General features: G+C 42.5%; 1 protein-coding gene across 1 annotated transcript in view; it reads right to left on the bottom strand.

Moving 5' to 3' along the window:
• Nucleotides 1–397: 397 nt before the first annotated feature.
• LOC134570767 (secreted phosphoprotein 24-like) overlaps nt 398–15,945 on the bottom strand; it is a 35,638-nt gene continuing 20,090 nt past the window's right edge. The window contains exons 5-7 of the mRNA XM_063428735.1: nt 13,006–13,054; nt 7,929–8,034; nt 398–524 (exon numbers count right to left, since the gene is read on the bottom strand). Coding sequence (XP_063284805.1) covers nt 7,937–8,034; nt 13,006–13,054 — 147 coding nt within the window. The 3' untranslated portion in view covers nt 398–524; nt 7,929–7,936. The remainder of the gene's footprint in view (nt 525–7,928; nt 8,035–13,005; nt 13,055–15,945) is intronic.

The raw sequence follows: 15,945 nt of genomic DNA, 5'->3' as shown, positions 1-15,945 counted from the left end.
TTATATCTTTTGACTCGTCTTTAATTTCAGTGAAATTCCACCATAGCCAGTTTGAGTATTTCATGAAGATTTTATCTTTATGAAATACTAATTTTGCAAGGGTACTGACATGTTGCTTTAAAGTCAAAATAACCGAGCCAGAGAAAATCTCGAATTCAGCTGTGCTTCCTTCCAGCTCAGTTACGTTGGCCTTAAATTATTTGAGATTCCCTTACAATTTTCACTTTAGTGAATAATAATCCTGTCTATGTATTAAGAAAAATATGGTGGATCTAGCAACCGTACTTGCAGGCAATGCTGGAAATTATAGTGTGCAACGTGTGTGGGACCAGTGACTGTTTGTATGTGATAGCAATGTGAATTCCGTCGTTTATTTGGAATTGAAAGGAGATTATCCTTGAAAGTGCTTTGGTGTATTTTATTGTACAATTATTCAGAAAGTTCACTTTTCTGTTAAAATTCTGATATCTGTAAAGACATGCAAATTCATCCATCCAGAGTTGTATGGAGAAAAATGTTTTCATCTATAAAAAGATAAATTAAGCAATTAATTATACATGATTAGAAGCTAAAACAGGAGATTGTAATAGATGGACAGAGTTAGGAAGATGTAATACAAAAGGTAAACTCATTATAGAGGAATGAGAGATTTGACCATTCATACACTCTGTCATTGGCAGAAGGACCAGTGCTGGAGGGCTTCAACTCGGAGACCATTAGACAACTCTTTATTAAGCTTTCACATTAATGATGACTGACTTGTATCTGTCCTGGACTTCGGGTGATTGAACCCAACTTGTGGACAGGACATATGGGGCCTCTAAACGGTTATACGGACTGCACTCTGGATCACCTGACAATCTGCTTCACCTCTTAAAATGGCTTCAACTCTTATAATGCTGGCCCAGTGAGCAATCTGCACCCTTCCACCTGACCTTGTCCCCCCCAGGGCTGGATTTATATCATGAGTACCCGTAGATACAGAATTCTCAAGTGTAGGCATTCAGCCACACAAACCTGAAAAAAACGCCTACATAAAAATGTCTAACAAAAAATGCTGTATACACACGTTGAATAGTTATATAACTGAAAAGAGACTTGCGTCCATCAAGTTCAGCGCTCCTCACATATGTTTTTGCTGTTGATCCAAAAGAAGGCAAAAAAACCCAGTCTGAAGCGCTTCCAATTTTGCAACAAACTAGGAAAAAATTCCTTCTTGACCCCAAAACAGCAGTCAGATGTCTCCTTGGATCAAGCAGCTATTACCCCACTAATTAGAAATTATATCCCTGTATGTTATGTTTTTGCAAGTGTTTATCCAATTACTGTTCAAACATCTGTATGGACTCTGATAAAACTACCTCTTCAGGCAGAGAATTCCATATCCTTATTGCTCTTACTGTAAAAAACAACAACTTTTCTTTGCCTTAGATTAAATCTCCTTTCTTCCAGCCTAAATGCGTGACCTTGTGTCCTATGTATAGCCCTGTTTATGAATAGATTTCCAGATAATGGTTTGTACGAGCCCCAAATATATTTGTATAATGTTATCATATCCCCTCTGTGGCGCCGTTTTACCAAACTAAAGAGATTTACATTTTTTAACCTTTCTTTGTAACTGAAATGCTCTATTCCTTTTATCAATTTTGGAGCTCGTCTCTGCACTTTTTCTAGTGCCATGATATCCTTCTTTAGAACAGGTGCCCAAAATTGCACAGCATATTCAAGGTGTGGTCTTACCAGCGATTTATAAAGAGGCAAAATTATATTTTAATTACGAGAATTTATGCCCCTATTTATACATGACAAAACCTTACTGGCCTTAGCAACTGCAGATTAACATTGCATATTGCTGCCTAATTTGTTGTCTATAACAATTCCCAAATCCTTCTCATGTGTGGTTATCCCTAATTCACTACCATTTAGGGTGTAGGTTGCTTGTGCATTCTTGACCCCAAAGTGCATACATTTGCATTTTTCTACATTAAATTTCATCTGCCACTTTAGTGCCCAGTCCCCCAATCTATCCAAATCCATCTGCAGCAAAGCAATATCCTGCTTATATTTTATTACTTTACAATGTTTTGTGCCATCTGCAAACACTGAAACATGTATTTATTTTTTTTTTTTTAATTCTTTATTTTTATCGTGCAAGAGTGTACAGTCAAGCTTCATATGCCACAACAGCACTATCAAGCATTGCAAGACAAACATAGGATATCAGTAACATGGCATTAGTAGGAATTGCACATTTTTTGTAGTGTAATAACAGACAAATCACAATAGTGGAGTAATAGTTGTCAGTAGTTAAGAAAAAAAACTCTATGGCTTAGTACACAGGCTATCTTAACTGACGTATGTGCCCTGGGCACTGAGTGAGTAAACAAGCATAAGTGTTCAAGCTTAAGTGTAATCATAGGTTACGGGAATGCCTCAGGTATAACATTCTATGCAGCTTTACATTAGGGTTAAATATGATAACGCTTTTCATTAGTTGAAGTGGGTGTCTGAGCCCTAAGGTTTGCTAGTGTGGCATTCTTGTTTGAGTTCCTCGCTTAATACAGTGTATAAATGCTGTAGGCACTGTAGGTAGTGTGTCTGGCTGAGCATATTAGGATTCAACTCTAGGGCAGATAATAACAGGTTTAAGTCAGAGTCCATGGATGCAGGCTTAGTTACATGAGTCCATCAGGTTGAGCAGGATTTGAGCAGTTCTCCTGTGGTTCTCACTGCAGTGTGTGCTTGGTACGTGCCGCTTGTGCCCTGGTGGTGCTGTGGTGTCATCCTGCGCTGTTCGTTGGCATATGGCGGTGGTTGTAGTAGGCCTGGGCTGGTATGGTGGGCCAGTTCTAGCTGGAGGCAGGGAGGAGGGCTTGGTGTTCTGTCCCTCTGGCTTGTCGTGTCTGGGCTGGCAGCTTTAGGGTCTGGTGGCCCCTGTGGTTCTGTTTTAGAGGGGTGGTCTCGTGGGGTCCCGTTATGTGTATACCCCTTTGCTCCCTGGTATTTGCCTGCAGCCTGTACCTTTTTCTGCTCAGCATGGTCAGCCTAGGGCAGACTTTCATGGTGGTCGTCTGACTGTTCCCTTCAATCAGGTCGGTCGCGCACATGGTTGGCGTGCGGCGGCCATCTTGGTTTGTCGCCCGGTGGATGTTCCTCGCCAGGACGGTTGTTTCGTCACAGGTTGGTACGCTTTTAGGTGCCTTTGCAGACCGGGATGACCCCCCCGGTCCAGAGGGGGGGGGGAAGCGAGACGCCGGCCGGAGACCCAGGAGAGCGGCCGTCTCGTCCCGGCTCAAGCTCCAACGAGCTCCGGGCCCCAGTCGGGTTACTGTCGGTGCCGGACCGGGTCTTAGGCGGTATCCCCGCTTACCCCAGCTTCTGGGGGTCAGTATGGGCACCTGTGTGGTGTTTTAGTCGCGGTTGACCTTCAATTTGCACCGGCTTTCGGGCCCTGAAGCGGGAGCTCAGACAGAGCACGTCTGATCCCGTCGGCGGTCAGGCCCCGCCCCGAAACATGTTTTTTTAATGCCTATTTCAAGATCATTTATAAATATGTTAAATAGAAGCAGTCCCAAAACAGAAAACTGAGGGACAGCACTTACCACTTTTGTCAAGCCTGAAAATTTACCATTAATGACAACTCGTTGTACTCTATCCTTAAGCCAATGTTATACCCGAGAACAAGAATATTCGTCTAGACCAATTTCATTTAGTTTGAACACTAACCTATTGTGAGGAACCGTATCAAATACCTTGGCAAAATCCAAGTAGATCACATCTACTGCAACATTATGATCTATATTTCTACTTACTTATTTGTAGAATGCAATTAGGTTAGTTTGACATGACCTATGTTTCATAAAACCATGCTAATTATTGCTAATAACAAAGTTCTTCCCAATGAATTCCTGAATATAGCCCTTCAAATATTTTCCCCGCCACAGAAATTAAGCTCACAGGTCTATTTCCAGGCAAGGATTCTGAACCCTTTTTAAAAATAGGAACAACATCTGCCTTACTCCAATCCTCCGGTACAATACCTGAAACAAAAGAATCTTGAAAGATTAAATACAGAGGTTCACTTATGTCCCCACTTAGCTCCTTAAGTACTCGTATGTGAGTGTATGCATATATCTGTGTATGTCGGTTTGTAGAATGCATATGTGTAGTATTTGTGTGTGTAGCATAGGCGTTGCTGGGGGGCAGGGGGGCTAAAGCCGCAGATGTGGGGCTCACCCGGGATTACTACATTTGGTAGAGGAGGCAGCGGATATTAGGTTTGTTTTTTTTAATTTAGAATTTTTGTCAAAGCAGCATCCTGTTACAAAAAGGAAGACCAGTAGTGTAATGCTACATCAGGCTACATAAGGAGAGGGGATGGTGCCCCTCAGGTGTCAGTCAGTAGGGGGTGCTGAGGAAAAGAACTTTGCTACGTATTCCTCTGTCAGTTAGGTAGTGTGGAGAGATTTTGGCTGGTCAGAAAATGCTTGTTTCAAGCTACACTTTCTTTAAGATCACAGAGTATCAGCAGCACACTATTAATGGGTAGACAGGACGATACATTACATAGAAAGGAGGGGATATGTCATGATATACTCCCATCTCTCTGTCAGAATATGGTCATCAAATTTTCCTTTGGGATCAAGCCCAAGGTGATTTTGGAACCTAGGAATGCCCTTGTTGTGTGGTAGTGTGTGTGTGCAACAGTGTGTGTATACTATGTTTGTGTGTGTGTGTGTACTGTGTCTGTTGCACTGAGTGTAACTGTGTGTATATATCTGATTGTGTGTACAGTAATGTGTGTCATTGTGTGTTTACTGTCTGTGCTGCAGTGTGTGTATACTATGTGTGAGTGGGGAGGATGTGTGTATACCCGCAATGTTAAATAGCAAGTTGAAATACTTGCTCCAGTCTGCCGGTGTTGCCGCTACACCAACACTGGCCAGAAAGTCTAATATGCCAGCTAGGTTGCAACCCCAGAATTATTGAATTAGACATTTTTGGTTCCAAAAGAAGCTTGAGAAACTTAGTGGAGATAGACTCTTTTGTCACTGATCTGGTATATGTTGCTTCTCAGTAAATCTGCCTAATACTAACATACAGGGGCGTACCTAGAGCATTTGGCACCCAGGGCGGATCCTATTTTTGGGACCCCCCCTGCCCCTTCCCCCCCCCCCCCCCCTCAAATTTAAATATAAAAACAACCATTTTTTTTATGTATTTAGCACTAAGCAGTGTTTGTGTGTTTGAATGTATGCATGTTTTTGTATGGAGTATATGTGAGTGAATGCAGCGGTGTGTTTGTATGTAGTGTTGGCGTTTGAATGCAAGCATGCATTTGTGTGTTGTGTGGTATTTGAATGCAGTGGTATGGTTATATATAATGGTGGGGTGTGTATGTAGTGTTGACGTTGAAATGCATGAGTGTATTTGTGTGTAGTGTTGGCGAGATTTTTAGATGTCTGCACATATACACATACACGGACATACACACATGCAGATACATATACACACAAACACAGTCACACACATATACACATTGACACACATGCAGACATCGTGGCGACTCTAGGAACAATATCTATGGGGGGGGGGGGGGGGGCACATAAGATACCACAGTCAAAACAGGAGGGGGAGAGCAGTACAAATTTTCACTTGGGGGTGGGGTAATATGCTGCCATTGGCTGTCTGATGCCAGCATGCTGTGTTCTGCATGCTGGCATCTGACTACACATTTGCATATTATTCACATTAGCCACCCAGATTTCTTGTTGTGGGCTGGCTGACACCTCTTAATTTCAATCTTTGTTTAGCAGATAACTCCTATTTGCTATCCTTTGTGGGATTGCCATATTTAAGGACACCAAATAAGGTGCTATCTGCTAAACAGCACCCTCATTTAGTATCTTTAAATATGGAAATCTCACATACGGGCACCAATTCAGGGAATGATCTACTAAACAGCTAAAGGATAAAAAAATGCCCTTTTCTTATTTTCAGTTGTTTAGCAGATAAATCCCTTATTTGTTATCCTTATGTGGGATTGCAATATTTAAGGACAGGAAATAAGGGAGCTATCTACTAAACACATACGCAGAGATACACACAATCACACATAATCACAGATTTACACAAACACAATCACTGACCCACACACATACAATCACAGAAGTACAATCACATACACACACAAACATTACATACATACACACATTTAGTAATTAAGAGGTCCACCCTGCCTCCCTACCTTGCTCTAGAAGGGCTGGAGTGGATCCTCAGTCCCTGGTGGTCAGTGGTTGCTGCTGGGATCTCTGTGCTCTTTCTGCACAGTTCCATCGCACGCCCTGTAATGATGCCGAGGCCGCGATGACATCATATCCTGGCTGCCGGCTCACTGCAGGGCGAAGACCGTCAGACACAGTCAGATGCACACAGTCCCACACACAGTCACTCACACACAGTTACAGGCAGACAGTCAAACACGCAGGCAATCACACAGGCAGACAGTCACACATACACACACAGATTCACAGACAGTCACACCCACAATCACAGGCAGACAGTCACACATACACACAAGACAGTCACAGGCAGTCACTCACACACACACACACACACAGTCACAGACAATCACACACACAATCAGAGGCAGACAATCACACAGGCAGACAGCCACACATACACACAACATAATCACAGACAGTCACACACACACACACACAGTCAAAGACAGTCACAATCACAGTTACACACTCACACACAGTCAAAGACAGTCGCAATCACAGTTACACACTCACACACAGTCAAAGACAGTCACAATCACAGTTACACACAGCACACACACACAGTCAAAGACAGTCACAATCACAGTTACACACTCACACACAGTCAAATATAGTCACAATCACAGTTACACACAGCACACACAGTCAAAGACAGTCACAATCACAGTTACACACTCACACACAGTCAAAGACAGTCACAATCACAGTTACACATAGCACACACACACAGTCAAAGACAGTCACAATCACAGTTACACACACACAGTCAAAGACAGTCACAATCACAGTTACACACACACAGTCAAAGACAGTCACAATCACAGTTACACACTCACACACAGTCAAAGACAGTCACAATCACAGTTACACACACACACAGTCAAAGACAGTCACAATCACAGTTACACACAGCACACACACACAGTCAAAGACAGTCACAATCACAGTTACACACAGCACACACACACAGTCAAAGACAGTCACAATCACAGTTACACACAGCACACACACACAGTCAAAGACAGTCACAATCACAGTTACACACAGCACACGACACACTCTCTCACTTACAGTAAGCTTGGGCTGGAGGAGGAGTGGATTCAGTCCCTCCTGTGCTGTAGTTGGGGAAGCAGGGACTCTTTCCTGCTTCCCCTCTGTGTGATCAGTAAGTAGCTCCACCCCCGCATCCGGCTTGGCTCCGCCTCCACGGTCGTTTTAGCTCCGCCCCCAAATCTCTGTCAGGTTTCCTGCTTCCAGCCCCTGCGTGTGAGCTGTGTCGGCTGCCTGGTGCCCCTGCTGCTACAGCACCCGGTGCAGCCACAGAGCTCACAGAATAGCAAGCCTGGCCAGCCCTGGTGGCACCCCCCTGCCTGATGGCACCCGGGGCGGACCGCCCCCCCCCCGCCTCCCCCTTAGTACGCCACTGCTAACATATGCACAAACACATGCATTCACACACTGTACATGTGGTTGCATCGCAAAATACACATAATATATGAAGTTAAATGAAAGAATTTCATGCATAGACCTTTGACTTCAAAGCACCATACACATCATTTTTCATGTGAGTTCATGAGAAACGACTAACCAGTAAGAAACTATTTGAAAAAGGAAAGGTAGTGAAATAATTTGCAATGAAATAACCATTAGATTTATTGCCAGCTCCGAGAATCCCAGTGTTCCTCCTCCCATCGAGGGTTAGGCTTCTGATTCTTCCGTCCATATGGATCCCATTGTGAGGGAAATCTTTCTAAAAAACAAAGTATTTTATATGGCATGGCCTGATTGTAGTTAAGCAGTGGCAGGACTCTTTTCACACAAAATACGTAATAATTAAAAAATAATTATAAATTGCATTTAAAGTTTTACTGCTAGCACTAGTTGTCTAAGAGACCATATAAGAGTTAACTTTATTGCATGTTAAAGGGACACTGTAGTCACCAAAACAACTTTAGCGTAACAAAGCAGTTTTTGTGTATAGACCATGCCTCACTGCACAAATCTTCTCTCTATGGAATATTGGGTAGGAGTCTATCTTTCTTAGAGAACAGCCTAAATTAAGTGTGACATGTTAAAAAAAAAAAAAAAATACAATGGAATTCTTTTTTAGGGATTCTGATTTTAGTCCACATATGTTACTGTAACATTCTTAAAATCAGCTTGAAATTATTCTGATCCACTTTATAGTAGATACTGTATCTTGCATGAAGCATCCGTTTGAAAATGAGAATATCTAAATATATTGGAAAAGAAGTGGTCTGCAGTAATCGTTGTTTAAAATGTTGCAGTCATTTGGCTGGGGTAGCAGTGTGTGTTTGTAACAGCGCGAGCAGCAGCTTGTGTAGTAGTGTGTGTAGCTGATGTAGGTGTGTCTGTATGTGCACCGTGTGGTAAGCAGTATGTATGTGCATGTGTAGAACTGTGGGTAGCAGTATGTGTAATAGTATGTGTAGAAGTGTATGTGTATAACAGTGTGGGTAGCAGCACGTGTAGTAGTATTATTGTCGCCATTATATAGCGCCAACAGATTCCATAGCTCTTTACAATAATATGAGAGGGGGGGTTTACCTATAAATAGGACAATTACAAGAAAACTTACAGGAACAATAGGTTGAAGGGGACCCTGCTCAAACGAGCTTACAGTCTATAGAAGGTGGTGTATAAAACACATTAGGACAGGAAATAATCAAATAAGGTGGGAGTCAAGCAGAGCTGGAGGAGAGAGTAAAGTGCTGCCCTTTAGGAGAGAGCAACAGATAGGTATGTGAGGTAGAGGTTACTCTGTGAGGCCATAAGCTTTCTGCAAGAGGTGGGTTTTAAGGCACTTCTTAAACGATTAAAGACTAGGGGAGAGTCTGATGGCAGTAGGCAGGCTATTCCATAGGAAGGGAGCCGCCAACAAGAAGTCCTGCAAGACTACGGGTGCGAGCAGCGGACAAGAGAAGGTCACAGGCAGAGGGGAGAGACTGAGAAGGGGCATACCTATGGATCTGTGAAGAGATATAAGAGGGGCTAGAATTATTCAGTGCTTTATAGGTATGGGTTATCACTTTGAATTGACTCCTATAGGATACAGGTAGCCACTGTAAGGACTGATAGAGGGGTGAAGTGTGAGAAGACAGACTAGAGAGGAAAATCAGTCTGGCGGCAGCATTCATTACAGACTGTGAGGGGCAATACGGCTTTTGGGAAGACCAATCAGGAGAGGGTTACAATAATCCATCATGGAAATTACTAGACCATGGACAAGCTGCTTTTTAGCATCTTGCGTAAGAAAGGTCTGGATGCGGGCTATGTTTTTAAGATGGAATCTACAGGATTTGGCAACATACTGGATGTGAGGCTCAAAGGTGAGGCCAGAGTCTAGTATGTCGCCAAGACATCACTATTGCAAGGATGGACTTATGTGGATAAGACTAACTTTTAGGGAGAGTGAAAGAGGAGGATTAGTATTAGGAGGAGGAAAGACAAGGAGCTCCATTTTAGAGAAAATTAGTTTCCGAAAGTGGGAGGACATCCAGTCAGAGATAGAAGAAAGGCAAGCAGTGACACGTTGCAGGACGGCAGGGGAGACATCCGGGGAGGAGAGATATATCTGGGTGTCATCAGCGTACAGGTGGTAGTTGAATCCAAAAGAGGTAATAAGTTTGCCAAGAGAGGCAGTATAAAGAGAAAATAGAAGGGGACCAAGGACAGAACCTTGGGGTACTCCAACCGAGACAGGACGAGGGGAAGAGGTATCATTAGAAAAGGAGACACTAAATGAGCATTGGGAGAGATAAGAGGAAATAGTCATAAGGACTGGGTGATTGAAGAATTTGAAGAAGGAGTGCATGACCAACTGTGTCAAAGGCAGCAGAGAGGTCAAGAAGAATTAGTATGGAGTAGTGGCCTTTGGATTTAGCTGCGATTAGGTCGTTAGTAACTTTGATAAGAGCAGTCTCAGTAGAGTGGAGAGGGCGGAAGCCAGTTTGAAGAGAATTAAGGGGAGAGTTGGAATTGAGGAAGTGAGACACACGGGCAAAGACAAGTCTTTCCAGAAGCTTTGAGGAAAAAGGGAGCAGGGATATGGGAACATAGTTAGAGGGGGAGGATGGGTCAAGAGATGCTTTTTCAGGATAGGTACTAGAGTGACATGTTTAAGGTCAGCAGGGACAAAACCAGAAGAGAGCAGTTGAAGATGTGTGTTAAGGAAAGCACAAGACAAGGGGAGAGAGGTTTGATAAGGTGAGATGGGACAGGATCGAGCAAGCAAGTGGTGGGGCGAGAGAAGTGCAACCACCTCTTGTTCAGTAGCCGAGGAGAAAGTCTGAAGGGTAGGAAAGGCATGGTCTACGTGTGGTTGAAAAAGAGAATGGTAGGGTGGTGAGAATTATTTCCTTAGCTGTTCAATCTTGTTGGTAAAGTAGCATGCAAAGCTATCGGCTGTAAGGTTAGTTTGGGGGATGGCCACAGCTGGGCGAAGAAGAGAGTTAAAGGTGTCAAAGAGAGGCCTGGGATTGCAGGAGCATGAACTAATGAGTGAGGAAAAGTATGACGGTTTGGCAAGGACAAGGGCTGCGCTGTATGAACACAATATGAATCTTTAATAGAGAAAGTCTGCCTGGTGCGAGACTTCCTCCAGGAGCGTTCAGCACATCGGAAGCATCTTTGCAGGTAGCGTGTTGATTTAGTATGCCATGGTTGGGTGTGTGTTCACCTCGAGGTGCATGTTTGGAGGGGGGATGCAGCGTTCAAGGCAGAGGTGAGGGTAGTGTTATATGTGGAGATATCCAGTGAGCGACAGGAGAGGGAAGGGATGCAGGGCCGGCGCGTCCATAAGGCGGCACAGGCGGCCGCCTTAGGGCGCACCGGCTCTGGGGGCGCAAAATTCCAGTGACCGGCAGGAGGGAAGTGCTCCCTCCTGCCTGGTCACCTCCTGGATCCCCGGAGCTGCTGGCAGGCGTGCGGCTGACTGGATTAGGAGGCGGCGAGGGAGCTCTCTGATCTCTCTGACCGGCTCCCTCGCGCGCCTTTTGCTGATGCCGCGGGAGCCGGAATATGACGTCATATTCCGGCTCCCGCGGCACCAGAAAACCGCCTGTGAGGGAGCCGGTCAGAGAGATCAGAGAGCTCCCTCGCTGCCTCCTAATCCAGTCAGCCGCACGCCTCCCAGCAGCCCCACTGGACCACCAATGAAAGACCCACGCCAGCACTCCAGGTAGGGAGGCTGGGTGGGAAATTTAAATTTAATTTATTGTTAATTACTTTATTAATTACTGTGTGTGTGCATGTGAGTGTGAGTGTGTATGTGTGTGAGTGAGTGTGTGTGTGTCTGTCAGTGTGTGTGTAAGTGTGTCTATGAGTTTGTGTGTGAGTGAGTGTGTCTGTCGGTGTGTGTGAGTATGTCAGTGTGTGTGTGCGCATGTGAGTATGTGTGTCTGTCAGTGTGTGTGTGTTCGAGTATGTGTCTGTGAGTTTGTGTGAGTATGTATTTTTCTGCATGCCTGTCTGTATGTATGTATCTGTATGACGGTATGCCTCTGTATGTATGTATGTGTCCGTATGCCTGTATGTCTTGTACGTATGTTTCTGTATGTCTCTGTATGCATGTATGTAACTGGATGTATGTTTGTCTCTGAATGTCTGTATATATGTCTCTGTATGCATGTATGTAACTGTATGCCTTTATGTCTCTGTATGTGTGTGTCTGTGTGTCTCTGTATGCCTGTATGTCTTTGTATGCATGTTTCTGTATGTATGTATGTGTCTGTATGACGGTATGCCTCTGTATGTATGTATGTGTCTGTATGACGGTATGCCTCTGTATGTATGTATGTGTCTGTATGCCTGTCTATATGTATGTGTCTGTATGACGTTATGTCTCTGTATGCATGCATGTATCTGTATGTGTGTATGTCTTTGTATGCCTGTATGTATGTATGTATGTGTCTGCATGCCTGTATGTTTCTGTATGTATGTTTCTTTATGCCTGTATGTATGTATGTGCCTGAATGTCTTTGTATGTATGTTTCTGTATGCCTGTCTGTATGTATGTGTCTGTATGACGGTATGCCTCTGTATGCATGCATGTCTTTATATGCCTGCATGTCTCTGTATGCATGTATGTCTCTGCTTTTATGTCTCTGCTTGTATGTCTCTGACTGTATGTGTCTGTATGTCTCTGTATGATTATTTCTGTCTTTGTATGACAGCGTACCTGTATGACTTTGACTGTGTGACTGAAAAATGATGCATGTGTGCCTGTGGCTTGGGAGGAAAGACACACAGGTGAAGATGCATTTTGTTTTTTTTAATGAGGGTTGGGGGCGCCAAAATGCATCTTCGCCTGTGTAACTAAAAATCCTACCACCGGCCCTGAAGGGATGGATAGCAGTTGTGAATCAATATCAGCTGACAGGTGCTGGAGGTCAATAGAATTAAGGTTCCTACTTAGTTGAGGGGGGTTAGGTTGAGGTTGTTGGGTGAGGGGGTACTCGAGAGCAAACGATAGGAGGTGGTGATCAGAGAGAGGATGTGTAGAACTATGTGTAACAGTGTGGGTAGCAGCATGTGTAGTAGTGTGTTTGTGTAGTAGTGTGGGTCACTGTGTTCAGTCTAAGTGAACAGGGCCATGCACAGATCAGGCTCCCTCAGACTAGAGTCAGACAAAGATCATTTTAAAATATTGTTGATTCTATCACATGAAATGTACAAGTCTTTAGTTCTTTTTCATTCTGACCTTCATCTTGTAGTAAGCTTCTAGCTGGGCTCCAGATCCTCCATAACAGCTTACATAAAAAAATGAAAGACAGGTAATTAATACAGATCATCTCACTGTTTTATTGTATTGGGTCCGGAGTCACATTACCAGCATGGCATATAAAGCAGCCACTTACAATCTAACTAGGAGAGAAGACATTCACAAAAATGCTTGGTTAACATCAGGGCCAGATTTACATATCGGGGTCGGATAGGGACAAAAGTCTAAGTAGCCCCATGCTTCCCAACCCCAAAATAAGGCAGATAAATTATAAGTCATTTATTAACTGGACACAGCAGGCCTAAAAACATATAAAGCCCATTCATATTTGACAGCTGTATATGTATAAATGTATGTATGTGCAAATTTCTGCTCTGCTTGTGATGTATTGTATTTGAATCTGTGAGTACACTGAGTGTGTGCAGCTGTATAAATGCATACAGGGTTAATGATAATGTTAGAAGTGGTAAGAATCAGGGGACTTAAAGGACTCCTGACCCCAAAATCATTTTAGCTTCCTTGCAAAGACTTCTTATTTAGCTGCATTTGTAAGTCTGTGATTGGACAGCCACATAAAGGCTGGGCGGGGTTTTAAGGGGAGGGCTTGTAAAGGCAGTAATGTAACTTCTGCAAGCTGTATTTTGATATACCTCAATTAAAGAAATGCGTATTTAAATGCTTGCAAGTTTTCATTTGGGTCTATTTACTAAACAGTGATTTTTATTTATTTTGTATCTGGGCAGTAGAGTCTCCATTTAAGGTTAGAGAGGGGTTAATATTACAGTTATGTTACGCAGCGTGGATAGTGTTAAAAAGATTAACAGCTTGAGAGGAGTTGAAGTTGTAGTGCAAAGGCTGTTTAAAATTATTGAGATTATTTAAACAGTGCCCTCCACTAATATTGGCACCCTTTGTAAATATGTGCAAGGAAGGCTGTGAACAATTGTATTTATTGTTTAACCTTTTGATCCTTTGTTCAAAAAATACACAAAAATAATTGCAAACACAACACAGGTTTATAAAAAAAATAAATCATTGTTAAATATATGTGTGGCAAAATATATGTGTGGCATAATGAGCTGTGTAGCTCTTCCCCTGCCGATTCAGTCAGTAGAGAGAGACGGGGAATTATGTAACTTCCTTTCCCTGCCTCTCTCTTCACACAACAATATAGGAAATGGCACAGGTAGCCTCAACTATCGACTGTGCCAATAAAATACCGGCCAGGTGGCAAGCCTAATTGGGGTACACAAGGTGTTTAGTTTTTGATGAATAGTTAAGCATAGGAATAAGGTCAAGGGTTTATTTTCAGGATTAGACTTTGAGTGCTGGTGTTCTAAGTACTGGTCAACAGAAGTCACCCTCCTATTGACTTCTGTTGACCAGTGAGCCTCCTAACATTGATGTTATTAGAGCTGCAGGAGCTGTTATACAGTGTGTATCAGATAAAGCTTGTCCTGTGTCACGGGTGGCGGTACGGAGACCGGGACCCCTGAATGCCTGATGAAAAGATGAGTCTGCAGCGTGGAAGTGGATTATCAGGGCCTGGTGCAGGGTAACCACACGCCCCCTGGTGTTGAGCGTTTGTGCGGCCACATACCAGGGCCCTGTTTGGTATTAAAGCTCACTTAAAACAGAGGGCACTGTCCTATCACTCCCCTACAGCCTATTTAAGATCAAAAGGCACAGTATAAATGCTAAAAATAACAGGTGCCCCCTAGTGGTCACGGTACCATTTTTAAAAGTAATGTATCTTCAAATGTCCTCTGTCATCATGAAGTCATCTTATGACCTTGATGGGACATTATGCCAATTTCACTATCAGACCCAATCAGTAAAGAGACTGACATAATCAAATTACTATTATTTGACGTCTACTCCTAATCCTTTGGATGCAGGTTCTGTCACTCAGAGACTCCTAAGCACCACCAAGTGTTTCATCTGCTTTGATCTTTTGATCTCCATCTCTGTTCCTTCATTATTTTCTCAAATTAAGACGTCAAGCCTCGTTTCACCATTCATATTTGCATATCCACATAATAAGACATAATTGAAGAAATCAAAATTTGAATATGTTTAACCCATATAGAAACAAATTGTAAGTCTCATATAGTATTTTAATTTACATCTGTTATATGTACTTCTTAGAATAAAATTACTTTACACTGGAATATGATTTTACAGGATCTGTCACATTTCCTTTTTATGTTTTTTATAGGGTCATAAATACTCCATGTGGAGTGTTCTTCTTCCTGTGTATCTAGCGAATAGTTGAAATCATGTGATATTCACCAGCAGACCATGAAATCATGGTGGAGCCGAGAAAATAACAGTGTAGAGACTTTTGAAGTAGTGAATCAGTAATTGGCTAGTTAAATACGGGAGGCTTTTTAATAGATGTCAGGTGTTAATTACTGGAATAGTCACCATTGAAACCACAGAACATAAATGTATCAATCTCATAAATGGGCAGAAGGCAACAATCATGTAAATTAAATAAAAGCAAAATTAATTTCCATATTCTGCATTCGTTGGATCAATTCTTTAACTAGATGACAAAGAATTACCTTTTGGTTGTGAATATTAGAAGGGTTATTCACTAAAGTTTAGATTGTTGGAAATTCAAAGGGAATTTCAAGTTTAAGTACAAACTAGTTAAACAATAAACACAGATGATTTGGCTATTTTGGCCTAAAATTAGAATTCTCTTTGAGTTAACTTTTATTGGTAGTTTTATTATTGCTTTTATTTCCTGCACAGAATAGCTGTGTGGTTTTAACTATTAAAGAAACACTAATAAAAAAAAGAAAAGAAAAACAACAACAGATGTCTTCATGTTATTGTTTTTATTACTCAGCCATATTTTAAAAAAATAATATTACTACTACTACTAATAATAATAATAATAAAAGTGCCTGT

This window comes from Pelobates fuscus, chromosome 8, assembly GCF_036172605.1.
Source record: "Pelobates fuscus isolate aPelFus1 chromosome 8, aPelFus1.pri, whole genome shotgun sequence".
In the NCBI taxonomy this organism is placed as follows: domain Eukaryota; kingdom Metazoa; phylum Chordata; class Amphibia; order Anura; family Pelobatidae; genus Pelobates; species Pelobates fuscus.
Note: the sequence above shows the minus strand (reverse complement) of the source record. Positions and strands in the feature narration are given on the sequence as shown.